We start from the raw sequence: 22976 nt of genomic DNA, 5'->3' as shown, positions 1-22976 counted from the left end.
ATAGTCTAAATGTAGTGTACAACTAGTCTACCTATAGTCTAAATGTAGTGTACAACTAGTCTACCTGTAGTCTAAATGTAGTGTACTACTAGTCTACCTATAGTCTAACTGTAGTGTACTACTAGTCTACCTATAGTCTAACTGTAGTGTACTACTAGTCTACCTATAGTCTAACTGTAGTGTACTACTAGTCTACCTATAGTCTAAATGTAGTGTACTACTAGTCTACCTATAGTCTAAATGTAGTGTACTACTAGTCTACCTATAGTCTAACTGTAGTGTACTACTAGTCTACCTATAGTCTAACTGTAGTGTACTACTAGTCTACCTATAGTCTAAATGTAGTGTACAATTAGTCTACCTATAGTCTAACTGTAGTGTACTACTAGTCTACCTATAGTCTAAATGTAGTGTAGTACTAGTCTACCTATAGTCTAAATGTAGTGTAGTACTAATCTACCTATAGTCTAAATGTATCGTACTACTAGTCTACCTATAGTCTAAATGTAGTGTACTACTAGTCTACCTATAGTCTAAATGTAGTATACTACTAGTCTACCTATAGTCTAAAGGTAGTGTACAACTAGTCACCTGTAGTCTAAATGTAGTGTACAACTAGTCTACCTATAGTCTAAATGTAGTGTACAACTAGTCTACCTATAGTCTAAATGTAGTGTACAACTAGTCTACCTATAGTCTAAATGTAGTGTACTACTAGTCTACCTATAGTCTAAATGTAGTGTACAACTAGTCTACCTATAGTCTAACTGTAATGTACTACTAGTCTACCTACAGTCTAACTGTAGTGTACAACTAGTCTACCTATAGTCTAACTGTAGTGTACTACTAGTCTACCTACAGTCTAAATGTAGTGTACTACTAGTCTACCTATAGTCTAACTGTAGTGTAATACTAGTCTACCTATAGTCTAACTGTAGTGTACTACTAGTCTACCTATAGTCTAAATGTAGTGTACTACTAGTCTACCTATAGTCTAAATGTAATGTAATACTAGTCTACCTATAGTCTAACTGTAATGTAATACTAGTCTACCTATAGTCTAACTGTAGTGTACTACTAGTCTACCTGTAGTCTAAATGTAGTGTACAACTAGTCTACCTATAGTCTAACTGTAATGTACTACTAGTCTACCTATAGTCTAAATGTAGTATACTACTAGTCTACCTATAGTCTAAAGGTAGTGTACAACTAGTCACCTGTAGTCTAAATGTAATGTACTACTAGTCTACCTGTAGTCTAAATGTAATGTACTACTAGTCTACCTGTAGTCTAAATGTAGTGTACAACTAGTCTACCTATAGTCTAAATGTAATGTACTACTAGTCTACCTATAGTCTAAATGTAGTGTACAACTAGTCTACCTATAGTCTAAATGTAGTATACTACTAGTCTACCTATAGTCTAAATGTAGTATACTACTAGTCTACCTATAGTCTAAAGGTAGTGTACAACTAGTCACCTGTAGTCTAAATGTAGTGTACAACTAGTCTACCTATAGTCTAAATGTAGTGTACAACTAGTCTACCTATAGTCTAAATGTAGTGTACTACTAGTCTACTTATAGTCTAAATGTAGTGTACAACTAGTCTACCTATAGTCTAACTGTAACTGTAGTGTACTACTAGTCTACCTATAGTCTAACTGTAGTGTACTACTAGTCTACCTATAGTCTAAAGGTAGTGTATCTCTTCATTACTCTTCAAGAAATAGTGATAACATGGTTGTTAACGGATGGACGACAGATGGACCAGCGATTTTAATAGCTGACATTTTATTCTTCAACCTATAATGAATAGATAACTACAGCTGTACAGATATAAGTCACCGGTAGCTAACTTCAGCTGTGCAAATAAACGTCACCAGTAGCTGATTACAGCTGTACAAATAAATGTCACCAGTAGCTAATTACAGCTGTACAAATAAACGTCACTGGTAGCTAACTACAGCTGTATAGATATACGTCATCGTTAGCTTATTACAGCTGTACAAATAAACGTCACCAGTAGCTGATTACAGCTGTACAAATAAATGTCACCAGTAGCTAATTACAGCTGTACAAATAAACGTCACTGGTAGCTAACTACAGCTGTACAGATATAAGTCACCAGTAGCTAACTACAGCTGTACAAATAAACGCCACCAGTAGCTAATTACAGCTGTACAAATAAACGCCATTGGTAGCTAACTACAGCTGTACAAATAAACGCCACCAGTAGCTAATTACAGCTGTACAAATAAACGCCATTGGTAGCTAACTTCAGCTGTACAAATAAACGTCACCTGTAGGTAATTACAGCTGTACAAATAAACGCCACTGGTAGCTAACTACAACTGTACAAATAAACGTCACTGATGGCTAATTACAGCTGTACAAATAAATGTCACCAGTAGCTAATTACAGCTGTACAAATAAACGTCACTGGTAGCTAACTACAGCTGTACAAATAAACGCCATCGGTTAGCTAACTACAGCTGTACAAATAAATGTCACCGGAAACTAACTACAGCTGTACAGATAAACGTCACTGGTAGCTACATGTAACTGTAACTACAGCTGTACAAATAAACGTCACCGGTTAGCTAACTACAGCTGTACAAATAAATGTCACCGGAAGCTAACTACAGCTGAACAGATACATGTATATACGTCACCAATAGCTAACTACAGCTGTACAGATATACGTCACCAATAGCTAACTACAGTTGTATAGATTAAAGCCATTGGTAGTTAACTAAAGCTGTACAAATATGTACAAATAAACGCTACTGGTAGTCTACCTATAGTCTAACTAATGTACTACTAGTCTACCTATAGTCTAAAGGTAGTGTACTACTAGTCTACCTATAGTCTAACTGTAATGTACTACTAGTCTACCTATAGTCTAAAGGTAGTGTACTACTAGTCTACCTATAGTCTAAAGGTAGTGTACTACTAGTCTACCTATAGTCTAAAGGTAGTGTATCTCTTCATTACTCTTCAAGAAATAGTGATAACATGGTTGTTAACGGATGGACGACAGATGGACCAGCGATTTTAATAGCTGACATTTTATTCTTCAACCTATAATGAATAGATAACTACAGCTGTACAGATATAAGTCACCGGTAGCTAACTTCAGCTGTGCAAATAAACGTCACCAGTAGCTGATTACAGCTGTACAAATAAATGTCACCAGTAGCTAATTACAGCTGTACAAATAAACGTCACTGGTAGCTAACTACAGCTGTACAGATATAAGTCACCAGTAGCTAATTACAGCTGTACAAATAAACGCCACCAGTAGCTAATTACAGCTGTACAAATAAACGCCATTGGTAGCTAACTTCAGCTGTACAAATAAACGTCACCTGTAGCTAATTACAGCTGTACAAATAAACGCCACTGGTAGCTAACTACAGCTGTACAAATAAACGTCACTGGTAGCTAACTACAGCTGTACAAATAAACGTCACTGGTAGCTAACTACAGCTGTACAAATAAGCGTCACCGGTAGCTAACTACAGCTGTACAAATAAACGTCACTGGTAGCTAACTACAGCTGAACAGATATACGTCACCGGTAGCTAACTACAGCTGTACAAATAAACGTCACTGGTAGCTAACTACAGCTGAACAGATATACGTCACCGGTAGCTAACTTCAGCTGTACAAATAAACGTCACTGATGGCTAATTACAGCTGTACAAATAAATGTCACCAGTAGCTAATTACAGCTGTACAAATAAACGTCACTGGTAGCTAACTACAGCTGTACAAATAAACGCCATCGGTTAGCTAACTACAGCTGTACAAATAAATGTCACCGGAAACTAACTACAGCTGTACAGATAAACGTCACTGGTAGCTACATGTAACTGTAACTACAGCTGTACAAATAAACGTCACCGGTTAGCTAACTACAGCTGTACAAATAAATGTCACCGGAAAGCTAACTACAGCTGAACAGATATATACGTCACCAATAGCTAACTACAGCTGTACAGATATACGTCACCAATAGCTAACTACAGTTGTATAGATTAAAGCCATTGGTAGTTAACTAAAGCTGTACAAATATGTACAGATAAACGCTACTGGTAGTTAAATACAGCTGTACGCCACAGGTAACTAAGGTCGGTACCCTAAAGGCACTGACTGGGATAAATGGTTGAGTGGTCACACATGACTGGCTCTACTACGTTCTCTACCTGTAGTCTTTAATTTAGTGTACCTGGGTGTCGTATACAATCAACTGTGTAACCACCAATGATGCATGTCCTCGAGTCTGAACTGGCCTTCCATGATGCCAACTCAGTAATTCAGTGCATGATATCCTGCAGGGATCTTTCCCAACCCATGATACTCTAAAAAAACGATCACTTGTTTGCACATCGACAATGACGTCAATAATACCACGCCATCACCTATTTTCTGTTTCCAGTCGACGTCGGGTTCCCTAAGGCGGCATAGGTTGGCAACTAACCAACGTAATATCCAGCGGTGTATGGAAGTGATTTTATATAAATGAAATCTTTCAGCGAGTCGTCATTTTTTTTTTTTTTTAAACTTTGCCTGCAGTTATATCTTCATTTTACCAGATACACAAAAATACGGAAATTACAACAAGAAAAACGTGATGATTGTGGAGGATGGGAAATGTCCTCATGTGGTTTGATATTCGATAAAACTGCATGATCTCGATCAGAACAGTGATAGAGGATATTGAATTGTTTCCCGTTTAATATAACATTTCACGAGTTTGACAGAATACTGATATTTCACGAGTGCGAAGTACCAGTGAAAAATATCGAAATATTCAGTTATACGAGTGTAATATATGTTAAATTAAACGGGAAACCATTCAATTCTATTTTCGGAGACGTGTATATCACAGAGATTGGTAACAGTCTATATCTCTTACCAAATATTACGCACGCCCGGAAGTTCGCCATCATATTGGCTGGATCGCCTCGTAGCGTTTCGAAATACACTGGGATTTAAAGCCTGTTTTGTGGCAAAACAGACCGAAATTAAACGCAAGTCACTCGTATGACTTCTGGTCTGGTATAATTTAACAAATCTGTGTATAGTTTGCGTTATTTTATTGATGTTATGAGAGGTAAATTTGTCTTAAAATCAAGGTCGATAATCAAAATACAGAAACTCGTATCGTGGTGTGGGTCCAGGATACTCTATTTTTTTCTAGTGAAGTGAAGTTTTATCTGTAGAATGCTATATTTTCTTTGAAATTTCATACACTTGTTGTTCTTAATTTGAAATCGGTCAGACGTTCAGAAAATCCTTTATTTTATATTAGAAAACGGGCACTTTCATGACACAAATTAGCATGTTATTCAAGCTGTGGGTCAAAATTACCCAAACGGTCCAGGATACTCTATTTTTTCTAGTGAAGTGAAGTTTTATCTGTTTAATCAGAGACCTGTATATAGGTCTCTGGTTTAATGCTATATTTTCTTTGAATTTCATCCATTGTTGTTCTTAATTTCAAATCGGCCAGACGTTTAGAAAATACTTTATTTTATATTAGAAAACGGGCACTTTCACGTGATGAGGAGGACACAAATTAACACGCTACTAAGCGATGGATGAAAATCACCAAAAACGGTCCTAAATACTGTTCACTACTAGTGAAGTGAAGTTTTATCTTGTGAATGATATATTTTTCTTTGACATTTCATACATGGATGTTCTTGATTTCAAACTGATTATTACAAATACACCATTTTCTATATCAGAAAAGGAGCACTTTCAAGCAATGCGTTCTAATTTGCACCTTAGTGAAAAATGCGTTTGCTTGTTGCGTCCTGTGTCACCCGGTATGTACGTTAATTGGCCACCTCCAGCTAGATGTCACCATATCCCCCAACCCCCCCACCTCCTACCCCCTCCGGCCATGGACGCTCTTCAATACCAGTACAGGTATACGTAGGACTGTAGATCTAAAGTCCCCTGACTGCAGTCCAAAGGAACCTTGCAACTTACCTGTGATAAAATTCACAACTTACCTAGCTGTGATCGGGTGACATGTTGACAAACGGTGATGAGTACACAAGCAAATTCACACATGTTCCTAATAATTTGATATTTGTATAATTGTCTGTAGCCAATTTCAGGAGGTATCAAACGCTATTTTCATCAGTGGTATTATCATTAGGGACATACATATCTTATATATTATGTCCCTTTATCGAGAAATAATTAAGGAACATAAAATGTCAAACTTTTCAGGAAAATCAAAACCAGTAAAAATATGAATACAAAAAAAATATTATGAGAAATATCCTACTGTTGGTTTATGTACATGTTTGTGATATTTAAATAAGACAATATTTAAACAATCTAAACTTTGTCATAGTAAAATAGTATCTGTCTGGAAAGTTTTTGAACGTCTCAAACTGAGTGTAGGACAAAAGCCCCTCGGACATTAGCCCCCCCGGACAAAAGCCCCTTCATTATAAATTTAGCTGGTATACTTTATATAAATCTGTACTTTTGAAAAACAAAAACTGTATATATACTGCTGTTTTTATCTCTGAAATTTGTAATATACTGCAAATATTGATAATCAAAGAAATGCCTACAAAACATGTTGCTCTGTGTTGTAATTTTAATTTTAGGAATGATTAAAATCAAAGAAACAATATAAAAACAATTTATATCTGTGCAAACATAGAAATTTCACTGTTGATACACATGAAGCCATTAATGATATATTTCCTTCGAGGAGAATACAACATCAATGAAAAACCTACCAAACACCCGTGTAACAGCTTATTGTTTATGTAACAGTAAAATCAATGAAAAACCTACCAAACACCTGTGTAACAGCTTATTGTTTATGTAACAGTTCAAGTAGTTGTTTACATTGCAGAAGCCACTGGTGACTGAAGTCACTTACATATATATGTAGCACTTAATATAACCACTGCTAAAACATATATTGTAATTTAAAAAAAAAATGAATAAATAAAAACATAAAAAATAAAAAAAATAAATATAATTTTTTTTTATGAAGGGGCTTTTGTCCACTTTTTGATTAGTGTGAAGGGGCTAATGTCCGGGGGGGGGGGGGGGGGGGGGGGGGGGGGCTTTTGTCCTAGGGGCTAATGTCCGGGGGGGCTTTTGTCCGTACCTCTCTCAAACTATGACGGTCAAAACTTTTTGTTTTGTGATAAAGGCCCACACGTCTCTTAGTATGGAACGCCAAATTAACATATATTCAATTAATTGAACCTATCTTCAAATAACTGAAGACAGGTTCAATTCAATTAGAGATATTAGGACCTAAAATGAAGATCATTGACTACCTTCTTCAATACGTATACGGGACTCACAACTTATCAATCAGCCCTCGTATCAAATGGAACGTAAATAAAAAAATCTTTCAGCATACAAACCTTCACAACACAGGAAAATCCTTTAAAAAATGTTTAGATGGTAATTAAAATAAGATTATATAGTCTATAGCAAAATTAGAATGTGCGGAAAAACATTTGACCTGCCAGTAGCGTAATACTAACAGAAGCAGACGCCTGTGTTTCAACCGGTTCATGTTAAGCTAAGCAAGTAGCTATAGATGAATACTGTATCATCGGGGCGTGGTAGGACAACAAAGTCTTTGGTTCTTTTGGAATGGTTTTATTATACGGAGAGGAAAAAATCCTACAATAGACATGCATTCACCAATCATGAACGCGAAAGATTCCCACAACCATACTCCGTCAACGTACCAGGCCTCTGGCGACACACAATTATAAATGTTGCCAGTATCCCAACCAAAGCTATTGAATCAGGGTTAAGTTTGTAGAGAGTAAGAGGAAAGCTAAGGAAGCAGGGGCGTAGCGTCCATAAGAAAAAAAAGCCTGGGCTTACACATAAAAATTCCTACCGTGTGGGTTGGGCCAATATTTCAAGTAAACATCAAATTAAATATGAGTAATGATCATAAAATCCAATTCTTGTATCAAATGACCAATAAGTAACTAGTCTACCATGTCCAATGTACCTTAATTGATGTAAGCCTAGTAATTCGGGAATATCAAACATATCTTACTTTGTCTATGACTAGCCAATCAATTCTGTGTTTCCGATTTTATAAAGTTGATAGGTGTATTTATTCAAAACGAAAACCAACATATACTGTCTGTATTGTTCAAGTTTTCGCCACAGCGACCCAAAATTGAAAACTTTTACTCTTAGTCGCCGTCTACCGATTGGGCAAACCTCGGACAGCTTGTTAAACGCCACATCAACTCCGAGTCTCAACACCACGGTTACACGCAAATTACATTGACATCGAATAGTCAATAAAGAATCGGTTATCTTAAGTCTATATCAGTCTTCTTAAGAATAAAAAGTTGTAAAATAACTGTCTCTGAAAACAATTGCATATCTTCACAACTCGCAACTAAATCAGCAAAACCACCCGTGTTTCACCTGAACCAAGTCCCTGAGGAAAATGTGTTTCTTAGGTTTGTAGCTGTTTTCCTTAGTAAATAACATATGAAATAGGTACTTTCTATATACGAGAATAAAGAATAGGGTCTTGAGATATGGTAAATCAAAATATACACTCCTACTGAAAATAGAATGACGTAGGATTCGAGGTGTAAAAAGGCGGGAATTCCCCAGGTGGGGGTTCCCCAGTGTACTGTAAATGTCAGGGTTACTGTCTTTTGAGTACCCGTATGCTCTTATATGCAATTAAAACCTATACAATAACAACATTTATCCGATAGAAAAAACTTCAGACTTTAATTTGATATAAATTTTACATCATTTGAACTTCAAAAGAGCGAATGAAGGGATGGGGTCACAAGTAATAACATATTGTAAATTATTTAGTTGTGGGAGTCCTAACGTTAAAGCAATTTTCCGCTCCCAAACTTCTTGCCCAGGCTTACACATTGTCATTGGTCTAGCTACGCCCCTGGGAAGTGACGTAGATGGTGTGAGAACTTGAAAAGCATGCAATGCAGGTGCTTTGGTCAGGTGCTGAGTTGTCAATGTCACGTCGGACCAGTTTGTCCACATCCCACAGGACACTTAACAGTTACACAGGACAATTACGTAAACAAATCACACATGTACATTACACAACATATACTGAAGTACACTTACAGGTATTGAGCTTAGGTCCTGGTCACAACTGTAAGCTAAGCAAACTTAGACCTAGGACTATTGTGTAACTGGAGAGGAGAAAATGTAGCGGCCAGACCGGGGTTCGAACCCGGGACCTCCGAACACTAGCCGGATGTTCTAACCAATTGAGTTACCTGGTCACCGATGATCGACCCAGTCTAGTCCCGCTACAATTGTATATTAAAAATGTATTTCTTTGTCTCTGTGTTACATGCACATCCGTAAAACAAATAATTACCCAGTTTAAAAATTAATTTCTCTATTCCTGAAAAATATCCGCACGTTACGCTCTCCCATTCGGATTTGGACGCAAACCAATGAACGATGCCCTAATATCATGCAGCCAATCAAATAACGTTTCTCATATGGGAAAGGAAAATGGTGTGTTGTCTGCTAGATCGGAAAAAACGTTCACTCGTAATTAATCAAATATGATCCATGTCAATGTTTTAGCTATTGTGGGGACTCGTATTTATTTAAAAACAGATGCTAAGAATGCATCTTCAGCCTATAAACACGCTGGCACGTGCTGTGCGGTGACAGTTCGATATAGACGAGTCCCGAATCAGAGGTACGGCTGCTGGGTACAGTATCGATCTATGGCTCGGTGGTTTATACGGCAGAGTATGATACAGCGACGTTCCCGATCAATAAAATACCTTCATTCGCCAGAGAACCTACCATGGAAGGAGGAACAACGGCTCAAACGCTATAGTTGTTGTTGTATATATGCCCGATACGGGATGGATTGAAGCCAAGGAACCGAAAACGGCGACACTTGTCCTCTCTGTTGTTGTAAGTATCCTCTTTTGTCCTGTATGGTTCAGACCTATTGCAAAAACCCCGTATAAACGGATCTATGGTTTAGACTTCCTTTTGGTATGCAGACAAGGGGCCCGGGCTGTGAACGCATTTGTCAATAAAATGACCTTTCGGATCGAAAGCTCCATACCGTTGCTGCTCTATTGTTTTCTCAAAAATAATCTATACTGTAAACTTTCTGTATCGTGTTCAATCTAATTCATTATTTATTCAAAAGCCAACAAATACATTTTCTCCATTGGATGAAATGTAGATAATCGTAATTTGACAAATACTCTAGGTACACGAAGGTAATATTTTTGGGGAATTGACTTGATATATTTTAAATATGTAGTTGTTTTCCGTTTTCTGTGTACAATTAATAATAATAAATAAAAACCATAACATCTTGTAACGCTACATATATGTTATGCTCAGAATAGTTAAAACAACATTCTCATTAATACATTTTGTACGTGTATACTTTGCATGTTTCTTCATATAATTGCATGCTCAAAGCGTGTTTCATTTCTGTCTTGGCTATGTGCCTGGGGTGTTGGTTGGAAGTTAATTGTCTTGTGCAACATGTTATATTCACACTGTGGTGGGTTTGTTTTCATCATCAGGAAGATGAATTATGGAAGATATGAGACTGATAGTAACTAAGTTGAAACAGTACTGTCCTTGATTTGAAATACAAATGCAATGTCAAATAATTAGAGGCACTTTCAACACGATACCTGTAATTTTTGACTTCCCATATATGATTTTCCTCATTAATGTATCTGACTCTCAGATTTTTTGTAAAGTTCAGATTATTTAAACAGGGTAGAAAGAAAAGGTGCTTCAGAATAGAATAGCTGAGCAGTATAACATTGATACAGATGTCAGTATATAGTTGTGTATGATGCCACCAATACAGGTGTCAGTATATAGTTGTGTATGATGCCACCTATACAGGTGTCAGTATATAGTTGTGTATGATGCCACCAATACAGGTGTCAGTATATAGTTGTGTATGATGCCACCTATACAGGTGTCAGTATATAGTTGTGTATGATGCCACCAATACAGGTGTCAGTATATAGTTGTGTATGATGCCACCAATACAGGTGTCAGTATATAGTTGTGTATGATGCCACCAAAATGGATGTCAGTATATAGTTATGTATGATGCCACCAATATGGGTGTCAGTATATAGTTATGTATGATGCCACCAATACAGGTGTTAGTATATAGTTGTGTATGATGCCACCAATACAGGTGTCAGTATATACTTGTGTATGATGCCGCCAATACAGGTGTCAGTATATAGTTGTGTATGATGCCACCAATACAGGTGTCAGTATATAGTTGTGTATGATGCCACCAATACAGGTGTCAGTATATAGTTGTGTATAATGCCACCAATACAGGTGTCAGTATATAGTTGTGTATGATGCCACATGATGCCACCAATACAGGTGTCAGTATAGTTGTGTATGATGCCACCAATATGGATGTAAGTATATATTTGTGTATGATGCCACCAATATGGGTGTCAGTATATAGTTGTGTATGATGCCACCAATACGGGTGTCAGTATATAGTTGTGTATGATGCCACCAAAATGGATGTCAGTATATAGTTATGTATGATGCCACCAAAATGGATGTCAGTATATTGTTATGTATGATGCCACCAATATGGGTGTCAGTATATAGTTATGTATAATGCCACCAATACAGGTGTCAGTATATAGTTGTGTATGATGCCACCAATATGGATGTAAGTATATAGTTGTGTATGATGCCACCAATACAGGTGTTAGTATATAGTTGTGTATGATGCCACCAATATGGGTGTCAGTATATAGTTGTGTATGATGTCAACAATACAAGTGTCAGTATATAGTTATGTATGATGCCACCAATACGGGTGTCAGTATATTGTTATGTATGATGGCACCAATGTGGATGTCAGTATAAGTTATGTATGATGCTACCAATATGGATGTCAGTATATAGTTATGTATAATGCCACCAATACAGGTGTCAGTATATAGTTGTGTATGATGCCACCAATATGGATGTAAGTATATAGTTGTGTATGATGCCACCAATACAGGTGTTAGTATATAGTTGTGTATGATGCCATCAATATGGGTGTCAGTATATAGTTGTGTATGATGTCAACAATACAAGTGTCAGTATATAGTTATGTATGATGCCACCAATACGGGTGTCAGTATATTGTTATGTATGATGCCACCAATGTGGATGTCAGTATAAGTTATGTATGATGCCACCAATACAGGTGTCAATATATAGTTATGTATGATGCCACCAATATGGATGTCAGTATATAGTTATGTATGATGCCACCAATACAGGTGTCAGTATATAGTTGTGTATGATGCCACCAATATGGGTGTCAGTATATAGTTGTGTATGATGTCAACAATACAAGTGTCAGTATATAGTTATGTATGATGCCGCCAATACGGGTGTCAGTATATTGTTATGTATGATGCCACCAGTGTGGATGTCAGTATAAGTTATGTATGATGCCACCAATACAGGTGTCAATATATAGTTATGTATGATGCCACCAATATGAGTGTCAGTATATTGTTATGTATGATGCCACCAATGTGGATGTCAGTATAAGTTATGCATGAAGCCACCAATACAGGTGTCAGTATATAGTTGTGTATGATGCCACCAGTACCGGTGTCAGTATATTGTTATATGATGCCACAAATACGGATGTCGGTATATAGTCGTGTATGATGCCACCAATATGAATGCCAGTATATAGTTGTGTATGATGCCACTAATACCGGTGTCAGTATATAGTTATGTATGATGGTACCAATACAGGTGTCAGGATATAGTTGTGTATGATGCCACCGATATAGGTGGCAGTATAAAGTTATGACTATGTATGATGCAATTGATACAGGTGTTGGTATATAGTTGCGTATGATGTTGATATCATTCATCTGATAAATAATAAAAGTATGTGTACATCTGAAAACTTCTCCTACATTATCTCGCTAATTGTTGGAATGTATTTAGTTCTAAACCTAACAATGCTTTGGAAAAGTATGATTTGGAAAAAAAAAACCCAATAGCAATAATGAAATTAATCAAGACAGCACTAGAAAAAATAGAAAGAAATCTTTAAAGCGTCTATGTGGATCAGCCTCTCCGTGTATGCAGCCCAGGTCACATATATACTTACTACAATTAAAACTTTCCTCCAGCACTTGTCCGATCATATTGATTTCTTGTTCTTGTTTGAGCTCTCGCCCTACAGTGAAGGCTGGTGAACAGCCCTTCAAATTCTCTCGTGTTGGAATAAATATTTATTGTTCCATTGTGTATATTTTATATTCAAAATATATAATGTTAGTGGCACTGCAAAAGTTTACCATAAAAATTGTACTATTCACATCATTTTTAATTTACAATAAAGTTTGTACTGTAAGGTATAGTAAGTAGTTACTGTGACAAAAGTATGCTATTTGATAATTTTGAAATATTTTCTTTATGGAAGACCAGCTGCAGTGATATCAACACATTTATAATATGGGGAATTATTATTGAACCCAAAAGTATCACAAGCAAGATTCTTAGAAAAAAGTAAAGTGCATTATTATCCAAATCACTATATTCATATATCTTGTTTCAGATATAACTCAAACATATACTGTTAAGGACCATAAGATACAGAATATAATGAGTTAGATGGCTGATGAGACTTTGACTTCAAACTTTGACAAGATGACTGTGTGGCAAAGCATCATTCTGTTACTGTGTGTGATGTGTTGGACAGTCAGCGGTTACCCAGGAGAGGAAAAGAGGGACATGGGTACTCTGGAAGGGGACGTCCAAAACTGGGCCATGTTGATTCAGAACTACATCCTACAGGTTAGTTATCTTTTTACTATGGTAATTGTTTTTTTAAGGCCTATTACTTCTTTCTTAATTTTTTTGGACTCTGCGGACAGTGTCTCTTTCGACAATTGTTTTCAATTTACAAACTCTTGATAAACTGGGCAGTATCGCAGATACTAAGCCAATATTACTGTAGGATATGTCTATATATCACAAAATTACCATGTTGTCAGTGTCATAACAACAACTGCTTCAATATCATAATATCAGATAAAGTATGTAAACAATACAATTGTTTTTTCATTTTCATACTGTAAAGAATATCAATATCTCTGCTGGGAAGACAGTGTAAAATATCTGTCTAGATCACATGGCTGTATGAACAGTGTGAGGAAGACAGTGTAAGATATCTGTCTAGATCACATGGCTGTATGAACAGTGTGAGGAAGACAGTGTAAGATATCTGTCTAGATCACATGGCTGTATGAACAGTGTGAGGAAGACAGTGTAAGATATCTGTCTAGATCACATGGCTGTATGAACAGTGTGAGGAAGACAGTGTAAAATATCTGTCTAGATCACATGGCTGTATGAACAGTGTGAGGAAGACAGTGTAAGATATCTGTCTAGATCACATGGCTGTATGAACAGTGTGAGGAAGACAGTGTAAGATATCTGTCTAGATCACATGGCTGTATGAACAGTGTGAGGAAGACAGTGTAAGATATCTGTCTAGATCACATGGCTGTATGAACAGTGTGAGGAAGACAGTGTAAGATATCTGTCTAGATCACATGGCTGTATGAACAGTGTGAGGAAGACAGTGTAAGATATCTGTCTAGATCACATGGCTGTATGAACAGTGTGAGGAAGACAGTGTAAGATATCTGTCTAGATCACATGGCTGTATGAACAGTGTGAGGAAGACAGTGTAAGATATCTGTCTAGATCACATGGCTGTATGAACAGTGTGAGGAAGACAGTGTAAGATATCTGTCTAGATCACATGGCTGTATGAACAGTGTGAGGAAGACAGTGTAAGATATCTGTCTAGATCACATGGCTGTATGAACAGTGTGAGGAAGACAGTGTATGATATCTGTCTAGATCACATGGCTGTATGAACAGTGTGAGGAAGACAGTGTAAGATATCTGTCTAGATCACATGGCTGTATGAACAGTGTGAGATATATCTGCTTATCTCCCATATATGTGTGTACAGTGTAGACCATATGTATCTCCCATAGCTGTATACACAGTGTAGACCATATGTATCTCCCATAGCTGTATATACAGTGTAGACCATATGTATCTCCCATAGCTGTGTACACAGTGTAGACCATATGTATCTCCCATAGCTGTGTATACAGTGTAGACCATATGTATCTCCCATAGCTGTGTACACAGTGTAGACCATATGTATCTCCCATAGCTGTATACAGTGTAGACCATATGTATCTCCTATAGCTGTATACAGTGTAGACCATATGTATCTCCCATAGCTGTATACAGTGTAGACCATATGTATCTCCCATAGCTGTGTACACAGTGTAGACCATATGTATCTCCCATAGCTGTGTACAGTGTAGACCATATGTATCTCCCATAGCTGTATACAGTGTAGACCATATGTATCTCCCATAGCTGTATATACAGTGTAGACCATATGTATCTCCCATAGCTGTATATACAGTGTAGACCATATGTATCTCCCATAGCTGTATACAGTGTAGACCATATGTATCTCCCATAGCTGTGTACACAGTGTAGACCATATGTATCTCCCATAGCTGTATACAGTGTAGACCATATGTATCTCCTATAGCTGTATACAGTGTAGACCATATGTATCTCCCATAGCTGTGTACAGTGTAGACCATATGTATCTCCTATAGCTGTATACAGTGTAGACCATATGTATCTCCCATAGCTGTGTACAGTGTAGACCATATGTATCTCCCATAGCTGTGTACAGTGTAGACCATATGTATCTCCCATAGCTGTATACAGTGTAGACCATATGTATCTCCCATAGCTGTGTACAGTGTAGACCATATGTATCTCCTATAGCTGTGTATACAGTGTAGACCATATGTATCTCCCATAGCTGTATACAGTGTAGACCATATGTATCTCCCATAGCTGTGTATACAGTGTAGACCATATGTATCTCCTATAGCTGTGTACAGTGTAGACCATATGTATCTCCCATAGCTGTATACAGTGTAGACCATATGTATCTCCCATAGCTGTATACAGTGTAGACCATATGTATCTCCTATAGCTGTATACAGTGTAGACCATATGTATCTCCCATAGCTGTGTACAGTGTAGACCATATGTATCTCCCATAGCTACCATAGGTATCTCCCATAGCTGTGTACAGTGTAGACCATATGTATCTCCCATAGCTGTATACAGTGTAGACCATATGTATCTCCCATAGCTGTGTACAGTGTAGACCATATGTATCTCCCATAGCTGTGTACAGTGTAGACCATATGTATCTCCCATAGCTGTGTATACAGTGTAGACCATATGTATCTCCCATAGCTGTATACAGTGTAGACCATATGTATCTCCCATAGCTGTGTACAGTGTAGACCATATGTATCTCCCATAGCTGTGTACAGTGTAGACCATATGTATCTCCCATAGCTGTGTACAGTGTAGACCATATGTATCTCCCATAGCTGTATACAGTGTAGACCATATGTATCTCCCATAGCTGTGTACAGTGTAGACCATATGTATCTCCCATAGCTGTGTATACAGTGTAGACCATATGTATCTCCCATAGCTGTATACAGTGTAGACCATATGTATCTCCCATAGCTGTATACAGTGTAGACCATATGTATCTCCCATAGCTGTGTACAGTGTAGACCATATGTATCTCCCATAGCTGTGTACAGTGTAGACCATATGTATCTCCCATAGCTGTATACAGTGTAGACCATATGTATCTCCCATAGCTGTATACAGTGTAGACCATATGTATCTCCCATAGCTGTGTACAGTGTAGACCATATGTATCTCCCATAGCTGTGTACAGTGTAGACCATATGTATCTCCCATAGCTGTATACAGTGTAGACCATATGTATCTCCCATAGCTGTGTACAGTGTAGACCATATGTATCTCCTATAGCTGTGTATACAGTGTAGACCATATGTATCTCCCATAGCTGTATACAGTGTAGACCATATGTATCTCCCATAGCTGTGTATACAGTGTAGACCATATGTATCTCCTATAGCTGTGTACAGTGTAGACCATATGTATCTCCCATAGCTGTATACAGTGTAGACCATATGTATCTCCCATAGCTGTTTACAGTGTAGACCATATGTTTCTCCCATAGCTGTGTATACAGTATGGACCATATGCTTCTCCCATAGATTTGTAGTGTAGACCATATGTATCTCCCTTAGCTGTGTACAGTGTAGACCATATGTATCTCCCATAGCTGTGTATACAGTGTAGACCATATGTATCTCTCATAGCTGTTTACAGTGTAGACCATATGTATCTCCCATATCTGTGTATACAGTGTAGACCATATGTATCTCCCATAGCTGTGTATACAGTGTAGACCATATGTATCTCCCATAGCTGTAAACAGTGTAGATCATATGTATCTCCCATAGCTGTATACAGTGTAGACCATATGTATCTCTCCCATAGCTGTATATACAGTGTAGACCATATGTATCTCCCATATCTGTGTATACAGTGTAGACCATATGCATCTCCCATAGCTGTGTACAGTGTAGACCATATGTATCTCCCATAGCTGTGTACACAGTGTAGACCATATGTATCTCCCATAGCTGTATAGAGTGTAGATCATTTGTATCTCCCATAGCTGTGTACACAGTGTAGACCATATGTATCTCCCATAGCTGTATACAGTGTAGATCATATGTATCTCCCATATCTGTGTATACAGTGTAGACCATATGCATCTCCCATAGCTGTGTACAGTGTAGACCATATGTATCTCCCATATCTGTGTATACAGTGTAGACCATATGTATCTCCCATAGCTGTGTATACTTTGTAGATAGTATGTATCTCCCATAGCTGTGTATACAGTATAGACCATATGTATCTCCCATAGCTGTATACAGTGTAGACCATATGTATCTCCCATAGCTGTATACAGTGTAGACCATATGTATCTCCCATAGCTGTATACAGTGTAGACCATATGTATCTCCCATAGCTATAGACCATATGTATCTCCCATAGCTGTGTACAGTATAGACCATATGTATCTCCCATAGCTGTGTATACAGTGTAGACCATATGTATCTCCCATAGCTGTATACAGTGTAGACCATATGTATCTCCCATAGCTGTATACAGTGTAGACCATATGTATCTCCCATAGCTGTGTGTACAGTGTAGACCATATGTATCTCCCATAGCTGTGTATACAGTGTAGACCATATGTATCTCCCATAACTGTATACAGTGTAGACCATATGTATCTCCCATAGCTGTATACAGTGTAGACCATATGTATCTCCCATAGCTGTATACAGTGTAGACCATATGTATCTCCCATAGCCCCATATGTATCTCCCTTAGCTGTATACAGTGTAGACCATATGTATCTCCCATAACAGTATATACAGTGTAGACCATATGTATCTCCCATAGCTGTATAGAGTGTAGATCATTGGTATCTCCATAGCTGTGTGTACAGTGTAGGATATCTCTATTGCCCTTAGCTATGTGTAGAGTGTAGGGTGTCTATATTGCCCATAGCTATGTGTAAAGTGTAGGATTAATAGAATCTTTCACCCCTTGGGGGTGAGACAGGGGAATACCAACCCAAGGGAAAGATTTCTTAAGTTGCCAAACACGAGGCTTGCCGAGTTTAATGATCTTACCCCGGGAGTTGAGATTCCTGTCTCACTTCCATGGGGGTTAATGCTCATTTTTCTCTTACCCTGTTTACCCTCTTATGTATCTAATATAAAAGTTACATCAATGCAAGGAAATGATAATTTGATATGATTGAATTGTCGACGTGACATCATTGTACCATTGATGTGACGTCATGGTATTGTTAACGTGAGGAAATACAATTGTTGAGAACGTGCAAAGAGCATGTGTAGCTTGTCTTTTCCCTAGGGTGAGATAAGAAAATCTCAACCCGGTAAAACTGTGGATATCACTGTCCAGGGTAAGAGAAATCTCTATCTCCCATAGCTGTGTGTACAATGTAGGATATCTCTGTCTCTCATAGCTGTGTGTACAATGTAGGATATCTCTGTCTCCCATAGCTGTGTGTACAATGTAGGATATCTCTGTCTCCCATAGCTGTGTGTACAATGTAGGATATCTCTGTCTCCCATAGCTGTGTGTAGAGTGTAGGATATCTCTGTCTCACATAGCTGTGTGTACAATGTAAGATATCTCTGTCTCCCATAGCTGTGTGTACAATGTAGGATATCTCTGTCTCCCATGGCTGTGTGTACAATATAGGATATCTCTGTCTCCCATAGCTGTGTGTACAATGTAGGATATTTCTGTCTCCCATAGCTGTGTGTACAATGTAGGATATCTCTGTCTCCCATAGCTGTGTGTACAATGTAGGATATCTCTGTCTCCCATAGCTGTGTGTACAATATAGGATATCTCTGTCTCCCATAGCTGTGTGTAGAGTGTAGGATATCTATGTCTCACATAGCTGTATGTAGAGTGTAGGATATCCCTGTCTCACATAGCTATGTGTAGAGTGTAGGATATCTCTGTCTCCCATAGCTGTGTGTAGAGTGTAGGATATCTCTGTCTCCCATAGCTGTGTGTAGAGTGTAGGATATCTCTGTCTCACATAGCTGTGTGTACAATTTAGGATATCTCTGTCTCCTATAGCTGTGTGTAGAGTGTAGGATATCTCTGTCTCCCATAGCTGTGTGTAGAGTGTAGGATATCTCTGTCTCCCATAGCTGTGTGTACAATGTAGGATATCTCTGTCTCCCATAGCTGTGTGTACAATGTAGGATATCTCTGTCTCCCATAGCTGTGTGTACAATTTAGGATATCTCTGTCTCCCATAGCTGTGTGTAGAGTGTAGGATATCTCTGTCTCCCATAGCTGTGTGTACAATGTAGGATATCTCTGTCTCCCATAGCTGTGTGTAGAGTGTAGGATATCTCTGTCTCCCATAGCTGTGTGTACAATTTAGGATATCTCTGTCTCCCATAGCTGTGTGTACAATGTAGGATATCTCTGTCTCCCATAGCTGTGTGTACAATGTAGGATATCTCTGCCTCACATAGCTGTGTGTACAAAGTAGGATATATTTGTCTCCCATAGCTATGTGTACAATGTAGGATATCTCTGTCTCCCATGGCTGTGTGTACAATGTAGGATATATCTGTCTCCCATAGCTGTGTGTACAATGTAGGATATATCTGTCTCCCATAGCTGTGTGTACAATGTAGGATATCTCTGTCTCCCATAGCTGTGTGTAGGATATCTCTGTCTCCCATAGCTGTGTGTACAATGTAGGATATCTCTGTCTCCCATAGCTGTGTGTACAATGTAGGATATCTCTGTCTCACATAGCTGTGTGTAGGATATCTCTGTCTCCCATCGCTGTGTGTACAATGTAGGATATCTCTGTCTCCCATAGCTGTGTGTAGAGTGTAGGATATCTCTGTCTCCCATAGCTGTGTGTACAATGTAGGATATCTCTGTCTCACATAGCTGTGTGTAGGATATCTCTGTCTCCCATAGCCAAAAGGGGTGAAAGATTCTATTAATCTCACCCTAGGTTTGAGATAAGCTACGAGGTCTGATTGATATACATGTTGTTTGCCTTATATTGAAGGATTTGAATTTTGCCAAACAAATTGTATCATTTTTCAACATAATTCCCTTCAGTATCTATACACTTTTACCAGAAGTGTTTAAGGGCCTCAATGCCACTTTTATAGAACCCATTTTCTTGGCTGTTCAGAAAGTCATCCACTGCATGTATGATGCCATCATTAGACTGAAAGTGGGTGCCTGAAGTAGTAATGTTCAGTTTTGGAAATAGATGAAAGTCTGAAGGAGCAAGGTCAGGTGAATAAGGCAGATGCTCAATCAATTTAAAGCCACAAACATGAATGGCAGAAATGGCAACGACAGACTTGTGAACTGGAGCATTGTCCTGATGGAATATCACACCTTTAGTGAGCTTTCCACTGCGCTTAAGTTTAATATTTGCCTTTGCCTTTTTTGGCGGGGGAGAGCCAAGGTGCTTCCAATGTTACAACTGTTGTTTGGCCTCTGGGGTAAAATGATGGACCCATGTTTCATCCATACTGACAAATCTTTAAAGAAAGTTGGCAGGATCTTCCTCAAAAAGGTTAAGATTAGCACGCGATAATGTGTGCCTGGTTTGCTTCTGATCAACTGTCAGAAGTCTTGGTACCCATCAGGCCGAAAGGTTTCTCATTGCAAGATCCTCAGTCGGAATGGAATGTACTCTTTCCTGTGAAATGCCAACTTTACTGGCTATATATCTTTCTGTAACTCGTCTGCCAGTCATAACAATATCGTGAACTTTATTGACTATTTCTGGGGTTGCAACATTGACAGGCTTTCCAGGACGGGTGGGGGGGGGGGTCATCCTCAAGGCTCTGCCGGCCTCATTTAAATTCTGCCACCCACCCTTTCACTGAAGCAAATGAAGGGGCATCTTTCCCTAGTATTTCTACCATATAATTATGGATATCCTCAGGTATTACACCTTTTTCATGCATATTGGTTCTTTCACCAATTTTGTCCCTTTTGCTAAAGCTGCTTGTCTTGTTTACTTTAGAGTGTAACCTTGTCGAATGAGACCAGTCCTTGGGTACATGGCCCTTTATAGTCAGAGAATTGTAGGACTTAAAAAAAAACATCCTTGAGTAACTCCTTCAATAAAAGGCTCACAACATATCAATCAGCCATCGTACACATGCTGTATGATGTTGTGGCAATAAAACATCTTCCCCTCAGGTTGAGACCCCACTGTCTTACTCTTAAGGAAAGATTATTCTTCTCTTACAGAGTTAACACTGATATGTATCTAAAATTGATGTTACATTAATGCAGGACAAAGTTAACTTGACATGTGTATGTTAATAGAACTGTGGTGTGATACAGTGTGTGTAGGTTTATAGAACTGTGGTTTGATACAGTGTGTATAGGTTTATAGAACTGTGGTATGATACAGTGTGTAGAGGGTTATAGAACTGTGGTTTGATACAGTGTGTATAGGTTTATAGAACTGTGGTGTGATACAGTGTGTAGAGGGTTATAGAACTGTGGTTTGATACAGTGTGTATAGGTTTATAGAACTGTGGTGTGATACAGTGTGTATAGGTTTATAGAAGAGAACTGTGGTGTGATACAGTGTGTGTAGGTTTATAGAACTGTGGTGTGATACAGTGTGTATAGGTTTATAGAACTGGTGTGATACAGTGTGTGTTGGTTTATAGAACTGTGGTTTGATAGAGTGTGTGCTGAATTATAGAACTGTGGTGTGATACAGTGTGTGTATAGGTTTATAGAGCTGTAGTTTGATACAGTGTGTATAGGTTTATAGAAGAGAACTGTAGTGTGATACAGTGTGTATAGGTTTATAGAAGAGAACTGTAGTGTGATACAGTGTGTATAGGTTTATAGATCTGTAGTTTGATACAGTGTGTAGAGGGTTATAGAACTGTGGTTTGATACAGTGTGTATAGGTTTATAGAACTGTGGTGTGATACAGTGTGTATAGGTTTATAGAAGAGAACTGTAGTGTGATACAGTGTGTGTAGGTTTATAGAACTGTGGTGTGATACAGTGTGTATAGGTTTATAGAACTGGTGTGATACAGTGTGTGTTGGTTTATAGAACTGTGGTTTGATAGAGTGTGTGCTGAATTATAGAACTGTGGTGTGATACAGTGTGTGTATAGGTTTATAGAGCTGTAGTTTGATACAGTGTGTATAGGTTTATAGAAGAGAACTGTAGTGTGATACAGTGTGTATAGGTTTATAGAAGAGAACTGTAGTGTGATACAGTGTGTATAGGTTTATAGATCTGTAGTTTGATACAGTGTGTATAGGTTTATAGAACTGTAGTTTGATACAGT

The 22976-nt window shown here is 38.0% G+C and overlaps 1 protein-coding gene across 1 annotated transcript in view; it reads left to right on the top strand.

Moving 5' to 3' along the window:
* The first annotated feature begins 9821 nt into the window (after positions 1–9821).
* Positions 9822–22976, top strand: part of LOC117325426 (voltage-dependent calcium channel subunit alpha-2/delta-2-like) — a 74967-nt gene continuing 61812 nt past the window's right edge. The window contains exons 1-2 of the mRNA XM_033881615.1: positions 9822–9958; positions 13641–13879. Of these exons, the coding sequence (XP_033737506.1) occupies positions 13697–13879 (183 nt within the window). The 5' untranslated portion in view covers positions 9822–9958; positions 13641–13696. The remainder of the gene's footprint in view (positions 9959–13640; positions 13880–22976) is intronic.

This window comes from Pecten maximus, chromosome 4 (genome assembly GCF_902652985.1).
Source record: "Pecten maximus chromosome 4, xPecMax1.1, whole genome shotgun sequence".
Lineage (NCBI taxonomy): Eukaryota > Metazoa > Mollusca > Bivalvia > Pectinida > Pectinidae > Pecten > Pecten maximus.
Note: the sequence above shows the minus strand (reverse complement) of the source record. Positions and strands in the feature narration are given on the sequence as shown.